This window comes from Lipotes vexillifer, unplaced genomic scaffold (genome assembly GCF_000442215.2).
Source record: "Lipotes vexillifer unplaced genomic scaffold, Lipotes_vexillifer_v1.1 scaffold863, whole genome shotgun sequence".
NCBI classification, from domain to species: Eukaryota; Metazoa; Chordata; class Mammalia; order Artiodactyla; family Lipotidae; genus Lipotes; species Lipotes vexillifer.
Genome location: NW_006788168.1, coordinates 3,866,542 through 3,878,098, shown reverse-complemented (window position 1 = coordinate 3,878,098; position 11,557 = coordinate 3,866,542). Strand labels below are relative to the sequence as shown.

Here is an 11,557-nt window from a genome sequence, read left to right as displayed (position 1 = left end):
GGAGCCCCGCCCAAAAAAAAAAAAAAAAAAAAAAAAAAAAAAAAAAAAAGGCAAGGGGATCATATGAAGTTACAGCTGAGTTTTATGTAACCTTAAAAAACAAATAATTTTATCATTATTTGGACTGTTCAAGAAGATGATGAAAAGCCCCTAATTCATTTGTAAAATAAGCATACATTTAATTACAAAACCTGATAGAGTACAAAACTACTAGTCTGGAGACCAATTTCATGTTGAATATGGATGTAAAATTCTAAATAAAAGATTAGCAGATAGAACCCATCAGTGTATTTGAGGACCCAACTATGTATGACTAGGTAGGGTTTATTCCAAGAACACGAGTGGAAATTTTTCAGTGAAATCCCTCACATGATCAAATTAGGGCTAGAAAACCACATGGTCACATCAATAGATGCTGAAAAAGTATTTAATAAAATGTATAGACACAACTAATAAAAAGTATAAATTAAGAATGGAAACTACATTAATATAATAAGCCGTTTACCAAAACCAACAGTATCATCCTAAACAGCAAAACACACAAAAATTTACAGTTAGTATTAGGAACTAAACTAAACTTATTCATTTAACAAATGTTTTTTCAGCACTTACTTTGGGCCAGGGTATTGGTCTGTGTTCTCAGGAATGAATAAAGAAGAGAAAAGGCTGTGACTCATGGAGCTTACATTCTTGTGGGAATTATTAACCTTGTTTTAGAGTTTCTGGTAAGTTTGTTAAAACAAGAAAAATGAAATAACTGGAATAAATACTGGAAAAGACAAGCTAAAACTATCTTTTTTTCCCCTAATGATATGATTGTATACCTTGTAAATCCAAGACACTCCAAGTAAATCCTGTAAGAATGAATAAGAGAATTTAGTAAGTGGCTGGATTAAAAATAAATAAACAAAATCAAAAGCCTCCTTCTTGCCCCATAATAGCAACAGGCCCTTAGAAATGAAGAGTAGGGACAAATTAGAATAGTGACAAAACCTTAAAAATACTGAAGAATGTTTAAAAGAAAGTCATGAAACATGGAGAAAATGAAAATGTCTTATTGAAGAACATAGATCAAGACTGTGAACAAATTAGAGACTTACCATGTTCTTGGATTGGAAGTCTTAATATTGAAGTATACATTTGATGTGATTCCAATCCCAACAGTTTTGTTTTTCAATTTGATAAAATGATCCGAAGGTTTATAACAGAAGGTCAAGTGCTACCAGTAGCCAAGAATATAATTCCTCCATTGCCTCCCTCCACACCACTGGAATGTAAGCTCAGGAGGGACGGGATTTTGCTCACTATTGAATCTTCAGCACCTATACCTGTGTCTGGAACATAGGAGACACTTAATAAATAGTTGAATGAATTAATTAAAAAAACTCCCTAGAGGAGACATAACTTACCAGGTATCAAAATATACTAAAAAGCCATGGTATTCAAATTATTATGGTCGAGACAGATGGCTAGACAAATAGTTCAGTGGAATACAATAGAAAATCAGAAATAGATCTTGGAATGCATGAGAATTTAATATGTGACAAAGACTGTGTTTCAGTTAATCAGAAAATGATGGACTATTTAACAAATGGGATTGACACTGATGGCTATTGACCTGGAAGAAAAGAAAATTAGAATCCTACCTTACACCATATATTAAAAAAAAAAAAAAGTTAAAAGTAAGGCACGAAAAATTTTGTAAGAAAATAACTATGTGTACAATATTAGGAACTGCATATACGATATTAACTATGATCCGAGACTCAGAAGCTGCAAGAGAAAAGATAAATGTATGACTGTTCAAAAAGTCAAATATTTTGCTTTTCAAAGGATATTAAGCAAAGCCAGTCAATAGTAAATTTGGGGAAGTGTTTGTAATACAGAGGATATAGAATTTAATACTTGTAAAAAAAAAGAGCATTTATAAATTGAAAGGACCAACAACCCAATAGAAAAATAAGTAAAAAATATGAAGACATATGAGCAAATACAGAGGCGGCCAACAAATGAGAAAACAGTCAAACTCAAATAATGATACATCACCCCTCAGATTGGCAAAAATTATAAAGCTCAATAACATCTATTGCTGTTAGAGGAAAAGTGCACTAATATTACTGAGTTGAAATACATGTTACAGTCTTTTGGGGAAGCAATCTGGCAACATGTGTTAGGAGTAATATCTGTTTGACCCAAGAATTCCACTCCTTGTTCTCTTAAAAAGAATAAAACACCTGTATGCACGGATGTGTATCACAAGATTGTATTCTGCAGTAATGTTAGTGTCGGGGGAAAAAAAAATGGAGATACATGAATGCTTACCAGGGGAGGAATTGGTGAGCTGTATTACATATGTTCAAATGGTGAAATGTTATACAGCTGATAAAAAAGGAATTCGGGGCTGTATTGGTTGAATCGAGAGATTTTCTGAACCATTATTGAGTTGGAAAAGGGAGATGAAGAAAACTGGGTATAGTAATTAGAAAAGAACAATGGAAAAATGTGCTTATGGTGTCTTTACAGTTATATGTACATGGATAAATATATGCATGTGGAAATATATATGGAAGAAAACACAGCAGGTAGTTAATATGGGTTACTGGGGGCAAGGCTGTGGCATTCAGGCTGATGTGAGTGGAGGGAAGTGAGGAGAAGTTAACCAGATAAAACACACACACACGGACCGCTAATAAAGAAACAATACGTATGATAACTTTTATATGTTTATGTATATAAATTTGTGTGTATATGTGTGCAGGCATGCATGTATGCACACACGTGCAAATGAAAATTTAAAAGTAAAGAAGTCCTGTTTGCTTTGGGTTGTTTTATTCCATTATTTATTTATAATTTCTGCAGTACTAAGCAGGAACCTCGCTCTGAAAGCACGATAAATTCTCAAAGTCAAATGCAGCATGGTAATTGTATCCTGGCTCTCTGTGTTGTGAGTAGCAGAAATCCAACCAAAAACACTAGCGTGAACAAAAACGGGGATTTATTGGCTTATGGGAGCCTCACACACGATTAGGTCCAGAGGCTCAGTTCAGCTCTCATCAAAAGTCTTTTTGCCTTTGTCTGTATCTCTGCCTCCTGCCTTCCTTGACTCCTCTTTTTGTTTTTGGCTTTATTCTCTCTTAGTCTCCCTCTTGATGGCATGACAGCTCCCTGATACATCCTTTTCTGGTCTATTTTCCTTCCCCTGGCCCCTGACATGTTTCTTCCTCCTCCAAGCTTCAAATTTAAAAAGTCCTAGGAAGGAACTTTGACAGGGCTGGTTTGAGTCGCATGCCCATCCGGACTGGTCCTTGGGAGCAGGGGGTTAGTGGAGTCCTGCGATGAGCCAGCTGGGTCACAGATCCACAGCGTGGGAAAGAAGGGAGGCACTGTGATTAGTGCGCCAACCCAACCACAGCCACAGAATTTGAGTGAGGGGAAGACTTCCCCAAAGAAGCCATGGCAGTTGGGAAGGAAGCAGTGTGGTCTAAAGGAGAAAAAAAGATCCTAGGTAGGCAGACAACAGATACCCACTGGAGGGACTCTGCTTCGAAATACAAGCCAAGTTTGCATCTTCAATATCAAAGGAACTGAGTAGTGGAAAAAGTGGATTTGAGTCAAATACTAAGTAGGGCAATGAAAATAGTCATTTGCCCAAAAGCTCAAATTGATTTATAAGAATTATAGTAGGTCATTATCTCCTTGTATATTCTTACCCCAGATGATTTATAAAAGGCTTAAGTGATTAATGAGAAATGTCAGCTTCAGATATTTGAATAGGTGTTCTTCTAGGAAAAGAAAATCTTTTGTATTTGTTTCTTCCCCCAGCTTTAGGGAGGTGTAGTTGATGTACAACATTATGTAAGTTTAAAGTTCACAATGTGATGATTTGATACGCGTATATATTGCAAAATGATTACCACAATAAGATTAGTTACCACGTCCCTCACCTCACATAATTACATGTATTTATTTTTAAGGCAGTTTTAGTACGCCAGATTCTTCTTTCCCCTGTGCCTGGTGAGACATACTTTTAGCAGTTGTTCCCGTCAACTAGTGCTCCAGATTTGCTCACCTTAAAGATTCCATCCTTTTTAATATTGATTTATAGTGATGCTTGGATATTTAGGTGATAAATGAATGACTGACATTTCAATTTTGTGAAAAAAATGAATGAATTTACAGATCACACAGGAAAAAATAAGTTGATCTGAAATATCCATTGACAGAAAAATCTGGGCTATCAAAGTAGCTAATGTATTTAGCCGTGGATTTTTTTTCTTTTTTTAACTTTTTACTGTAAAAAGTAATATAAGATAAATAGAGATCTGCTGTACAGTGTAGTACCTATAGTTAACAATACAGTATTCTGCACTTTAAAATATATTAAGAGGAGGATAGATCTCATTTTAAGTATTCTTACTAGAAAAAAAATCACAAGGAAATTTTTGGAGGTGATGATAACTTGGTGGTTGTAATGGTAGCACAGGTATATGCATATGTCCAAATTCATTAAGGTGTATACATTAAAATTGTGTAATTTTTATATTAATTATACCTTAATAAAGCTATAAAAATGCACATGTATAAAACAAGGCACAAATAAGAAGGAACTTAGTGAACTGGAATTATATATAAAGACATGACCAAAATGTAGTACAAAGACACCAAGAGGGAAATATATGTAAAGAATGAAGCTCAACTCTAGAAGGGTTTCTTTTCATTTGGAAACAGCATGCTCCACTACAGCCTCTCTACCAATTCACCAAATAAGCTCCCAAACTGGAGAGGAGTTCCCTATAATAAGAAGCCATGGAAGAATTTCAGGCAACAATAAAACAGACTCTGCCTTGGATCTCCTTATCTCCTTCAGTCCCCCGTGAAATTATAGGTGTCTTAGAACAATCTCACAGCTTACTGGAGCCTTTGGCAATTAGACTTCTATTATCCTTGGCATCTGGGCTGAGTAGCAGTTACTAGTTTGTCATTGATCCCAAATGGAGAGGTTGTCTCATTAATTGAAAAGTTAAGTCTCTGACCTGACAAACTCTTTCTACAGTGAGTGACTTTGTATTAAACACCCATTAGATGGGAAAAGCCCCCCAAATTTTGCATTGTGAAATGGAAATGGCACTGCTAGTAACTTAGCAAATTTTACGAACAGACTCTTAGCCTCATGAACCACCTCACTTTTTGCTATACCCAACCTTCTGGCTCAGTGTGAGCCTACAAGACTTGCCATGATTTACTGTTGAAAGAGTATCTCTGCAACATGGGAAAAATCTCAAGTAATGCCTTATCCATATGCAGTCATAATGATAAATTGCTGATATCTTACCGTAATTGATACGCTCCCCACAGTAGGCTAACTTCAGTGGTGTAGCACGACATGGACATTCACAAGGTTCTACCAACAGGTCAAGAGAGGGACCCTCGTCAGCCTCTTAGCAGCCCCCCTCCTCCTCCCCGCACCGCAAAGGCATCTGCTGTCCTGACTTTTATGCTAATCACAACCTGGCTTCTCTTCTTAGTTTTACCACCTAAACTTGCATCCCTACTACAGCTTTCTAGAGATGGAATCATATAGTATGTGCTTTTGGGGGTCTGGCTTCTTTCATTCAACATTTGAATTGTTGCCCACAATTACGGAGTGAACGCAGGGTGGGAACGGGCTGGAATGCCCATCTTTTAGAGGATCAAATTAACACCTCCACTGATCGTAACCCTATAAAGTTACAGATTATTATCCAAGTTCTTTGGGGGACCTTAGAATCATAATGAGATGCATGAAGTATTTAAGAACTCTAGCGGTTGGTACCCCATCCTCCCAAGAGGAGCAGTCACTGTGCTGTTTATGCCATTCTAGAAAGAAACACTTGTGCCGGTCCCATTTCCAGCGATGCTACCAGAGCTCAAGGCTTTCAGCCAGTCCTGCCCAGAAGTGCCACTTGCAGAGGCAGGAGTTGATGAAATATTTCAAGCTGATGGAGTGGGTTTGCTAGAAAACTCAGAGTTAAAGTAGGTATCTTTTTGATTGGATGTTTGAACATTTAGTATTTTCTTTGCATGTTACCAAGAAGCCCCCATATGAATTTTTATAAATATGAACATTATGATCATAACACTGTATCTTAACGTATTCAAAGGTATGAGGAGTGTTTCTGTGAAAAGAGAAAGCTTTATTTAAAATAAAGTTATTCTCTTAGACAGCTCAATACTGCCTAAGCGAATAACTTGTTCCCAGAATTAGGAACTAAAAACTGTGGTGGGCCTAACATAGAACATTCTTACCCCTCTTCTAATGGTAAGAAGCTTGGTACAGAAAGTATTAATGTAACCAGCTGATTGTCAAATGCTGACAGTGTAATGTATTCTCACATATGCATACGCCTTTTAAAACTTTTTTATTTTTCCCCAGTTTTATTGAGATCTAATTGACATACAGTACTGTAAGTTTAAGGTGTACAGCATAATAATTTGACTTATATATATTGTGAAATGATCGCCACAATAAGTTTAGTTATCCATCATCTCATATAGATACAGAAAAAAAGAAAAAGAAAATGTTTCTTCCCTTTGATGAGAACTCCTAAGATTTACTCTCTTAACTTTCAAGTATACTACATACAGCATTGTCAAAACTACAGTCATCATGTTGTGCATTACATTCCTAGTGCTTATTTATCTTATAGCTGGAAGTTTGTACCTTTTGACCGCCTTTGTACCAGTCCCCCTTCCCCCACCCCACCTATGGGTAACCAAAAATCTAAAGTGACCTCTTTTTCTATGAGTCATTTTTTTTTAAAGTTTCCACATGTTAAGTGGGATTATACAGTACTTATCTTTCTCTGTCTGACTTATTTCACTTAGCATAATGCCTTCACAGTCCATCAATGTTGTTGTAGATGGCAAGATTTCCTTTTTTATAGCAGAATAATATTCCACCATATATATATGAAGAAGTTGATATATACATATATACTTTATTCATGTTAAACACTTAGATTGTTTCCACGTCTTGGCTATTGTAAATAGTAAATAATGCTGCTATGAACATGGGGGTGCAGATATCTCTTCGACATAGTGTTTTTGTTTCCTGCGGATACATTCCCAGAAGTGGAATTGCTGGATCGTATGGAGGTTCTATTTTTAATTTTTTGCGGAAACTCCCACACTGTTTTCCATAGTGGATGCACCAAATTACATTCCCACTGACAGTGTGCAAGGGTTCCCTTTTCTCCGCACCCTCTCCAGCATTTGTTATCTCTTGTCTTTTTGATCGTAGCCATTCTAACACATGTGGAGGTGATATCTTATTATGGTTTTGATTTGCATTTCCCTGATGATTAGTGATGTTCTGCACCTTTTCATGTACTTGTTGGCTATTCATATATCTTCTTTGGAAGAATGTCCATTCCTGTGCTCTGTCCATTTTTAAATTAGAGTATTTGGTTTTTTGCTATTAAGTTGTACGGGTTCTTTATGTATTTTGGATATTAACCACTTATCAGATATGTGGTTTGAAAATACTTTTTTCCCATCCCATAGGTTATCTTGTCATTTTGTCGATGGTTCCCTTTACTGTGCAGAGCTTTTTAGTTTGATATAGTCCCGCTTGTTTATTTTTGATTTTGTTGCTTGTGCTTTAGGTGTCATATTCAAAATGAAGTCATTGCTAAGACTCATGTCAAGGAGCTTTGTCCCTATATTTTCTTCTAGGAGTTTAATGGTTTTCAGTCTTAAACATTTAAGTCTTTAATACATTTTGAGTTAATTTTTGTGATTGATGTAAGGTAGGGGTCTAGTTTCATTACACATAAGCCTTTCATTGGTGTTTCTAGATGTATACTCTGGCTTTCTGTGCCTATAGATGTAACTGTGCTTATTTATCCTCACTGAATATTTTACTCTCTCTTTTCCTGACGTCTTTATGTATATACTTGCATTCTGTTTTTTCCTTATTCACACAGCTTCACGTACATCAGTCCTTTTGACAGTAATGGAGGCAGATACTGCTGTGAGTTCTACTGTTACCATCAGCTCCAGCAAGGCTGAGTGGGAAGGTGGCTGCAGAGAGAGTACAACATGTTCTCTTGGGATGGGCCTTGGGTCTGTGTGTGGCTACCAAGAGGGCTAATGGAATGGGAACCGTCCAGAATTTGGATCACTAGTGACCTGCCCAGGACTAGGGACCATCCTCTGCAGGCAGCTGTAGGACTGGCAGTGGTGACAGGGATAGAGCTCCTTCTTGTCCCTTGACTGTCGTTCTGGAGATGTTCATCCCCCAAGAGAATTAAAAGCCAGCTTTGTGGAACTGTGGCAAGATAAAGTCACATTTTGCAAGGGCTTGAAAGGGATAGAAGAGCTGATGTTTGTGTCTATATATTCTTTTTTGCATGTAAGTGTGGATACAGAGAAATTAGCTTACGGTAGCAATTTTGAAATACGTGCCTTCATATACAGTAACTCTATTAAAAAAAAACTCTACCGACATTTTTTTGGCTGATGCCAGAGATTCTATTTATTGATTGACTTCCTTTTCCCACCAAGAGTATCTTGCCACGCTAACCATTGTACGATCCATTTTTGTATTATATGAAGTCAATTTAAAAATTAACTAAAGTCATAGTGAAAAAGAAGATAATATGTATTCAGAAACCAATTATTCATGATTTCAAAAATCATCCAGGGGCTTCCCTGGTGGCACAGTGGTTGAGAGTCCGCCTGCCGATGCAGGGGACACGGGTTCGTGCCCCGGTCCGGGAAGATCCCACATGCCGCGGAGTGGCTGGGCTCGTGAGCCATGGCCGCTGAGCCTGTGCATCCGGAGTCTGTGCTCCGCAATGGGAGAGGCCACAACAGTGAGAGGCCCGCGTACCACACACACACAAAAAAATCATCCAAGTTTACCTACCCACTGCCTCTTCTCTTTAAGGCAGTAGGATCCATAACAAACTTAAAATTCTAGCAGAGTTGCAGTCTCCCTCTCAGCACTGTTATGACAGCCTTCTGCTGTTATTGCTTGGGGGTCTGCTCAGATATTCAATTACATTTTGATATTTTTCCAAGCAAAACATAATTTAAGACAAATGTACTACCACCCCAATCACATATATTAAAGCAAAATAAAAATTATTTAGAGATTTCCCATATTGCTGCTCCCTTCCATTAGTACTAATAATTGAGAACAGACTGTGTACGTGAAATCAGCTTTCAGCCATTTGTCCAGAGCCAGTAGTAATAGCAACTAGGGGTCAACATTAAGGACTGTTGATTGTATCAGGCTTTCTGTAGGCAAGTGGGTGAAGTTTGAGTACTTCTTGATAGCCAGACATGCATGGTTCTTCATATTTGGAGACATAACTGCACATGTGCTCTGTGTTTACTTCTCTGTCTTGGCAATTAGACTTGACTTGGTTATAATGCTTATGTCAGGTGTCATATGCTTCACTCTTCCTTGAGTGTATGTGTGTATACAACCATGGTTTGCAAGACTAGTATTGAAACAAAAAGTTTGAAGCTGAATAGTCAAATAAGGAAGGCATTTATAACAGATTTCATTACACTGGGAAGGTGAGAACCGTCTGCTGTATTTAAATGTGCTCTCATCTTTATAAAGCACTTTCTGAAAACACATTTTAAATCCTTATCCTTAAGACTTCCCTTCTTTTGTGTGTTCCTAAGCACTATTGAGGGTATTTAGACAATTGGAGCTTATACCAATGATCCGCTGAATGAGTCTATATTGAATGGAGTTTAATTGCAAACATCTATTTCTGATAAGTGTCCCATTCAGTCTTCATAGAGGCCAGCATTTGTTACAGGTTTCAGAGAGAAAAATCTCTATATCGAGCCATACCCACAGTGCTCTGGAGTGTACTTTACACCACTACAATTCTTAATTCCTTCTTTACTCTCATATCTGTGGACTGAAAAAGCTAAGCATGGAGATAACACTTTCCTATCCTGCAGGCAGAAATGTGTGAAAAGATGAAGGGGATTTAACCTTTCAAGTCTACCGCTTCTAATCATTGCAGCTCAGAAAATTCCATAAAGCACTTTTCAGTGAACTGTTCACAATATTAGAATTTCTTTTCCTTTGCAGACCCTTCATGTGGCCTTTGTAAATATGCGTTTGAGACAGAGAGAGGTATGTAGCAGCTGAAAAAAAATGCCTGGAAGATTTCTGTCCCTTCTCTTCCTGCCCATTTGCATCTCTGCCTGATTCGAATGATGTGATATTTGGAGAGACAGCTTCATCGAAGTCGTCCTTCAAGGAGACCCGTCTGGCCCAAGACTGGACGTACAGAATTCAGGATGGCCAGTCAGCTGCCAGAGGATGCCGCTGAGTCTCAGGTCTCGGACGAGCTGGAGTGTAAGATCTGTTACAACCGGTACAACCTGAGACAGAGGAAACCCAAAGTGCTGGAGTGCTGTCACAGGGTGTGTGCCAAATGTCTCTACAAGATCATAGACTTCGGGGACTCCCCGCGCGGCGTCATCGTCTGCCCTTTCTGCAGGTTCGAGACATGCCTGCCGGATGACGAAGTCAGCAGCCTGCCCGATGACAGCAACATCCTCGTGAACTTGACTTGTGGCGGCAAAGGCAAGAAGTGCCTGCCCGAGAACCCCACGGAGCTGCTGCTGACCCCCAAGCGGCTGGCCTCGCTGGTCAGCCCTTCCCACGCGTCCTCCAACTGCCTGGTCATCACGATCATGGAGGTGCAGAGGGAGAGCTCACCGCCGCTCAGCTCCACGCCCGTGGTCGAGTTCTACAGGCCCTCCAGCTTCGACTCGGCGACCAGCATGTCGCACAACTGGACCGTGTGGAACTGCACGTCCCTGCTCTTTCAGACGTCCGTGCGGGTGTTGGCATGGTTGCTGGGTTTGCTGTACTTCAGCTCCTTGCCCTTGGGCATCTACTTACTGGTATCCAAGAAGGTCACCCTCGGGGTGGTCTTCGTCAGCCTCGTCCCTTCCAGCCTCGTCATCCTGATGGTATATGGCTTCTGCCAGTGCGTCTGTCACGAATTCCTAGACTGTTTGGCACCGTCCTCTTAACCGAGACACACGCTCAGAATTCGACACACGTTGCCATGTTTCAAGTGAGGTCATTTAGCCCATCTTTTCTCGCGCATTCTCCGTGATCGGTGCCCATGGCGTGAACAAAGCCACTGGGCATGTATTTGTGGTCCGTTTTCCATCAAAGTGTTGACTCAGTTGGTTCCCCTGTGTGCTGGAAGTAAAGATGTTCGTTGCTGCTTACGTGTTAGCAAAAAAGAAAAAGGGATCAGCTAAGCCTTCCTAGAGCCCTCCTGAGTCTTCCCAGAGAAAGGGCAAGTTCTGCTCAGAGCTGCTAGACAGACACCAGGGCCAGGCGTGTTATGCTGCCGTAGGGGTCTTTGTGGACAGTTAGGCATGAACTGATTGCTCTTCTCATAATCTTAGCCGGGGATGAAGGGTGGTCCAAGAGGAGAGCAGCCCCGAGGCACACCTGTTTGCTCAGTGCTCAGCCCCTGCCCCTGTCCCATTGTTGGCGCTTCTGTGGATCCTCTTCAGCCCG

The 11,557-nt window shown here is 39.5% G+C and overlaps 1 protein-coding gene across 1 annotated transcript; it reads left to right on the top strand.

The window, feature by feature from the left end:
- Positions 1–10,311: 10,311 nt before the first annotated feature.
- On the top strand, positions 10,312–11,055 carry RNF182 (ring finger protein 182). Its single transcript, XM_007461272.1, has one exon. The coding sequence runs from the start codon at positions 10,312–10,314 to the stop codon at positions 11,053–11,055; it is 744 nt and encodes a 247-aa protein (XP_007461334.1).
- Positions 11,056–11,557: the final 502 nt, after the last annotated feature.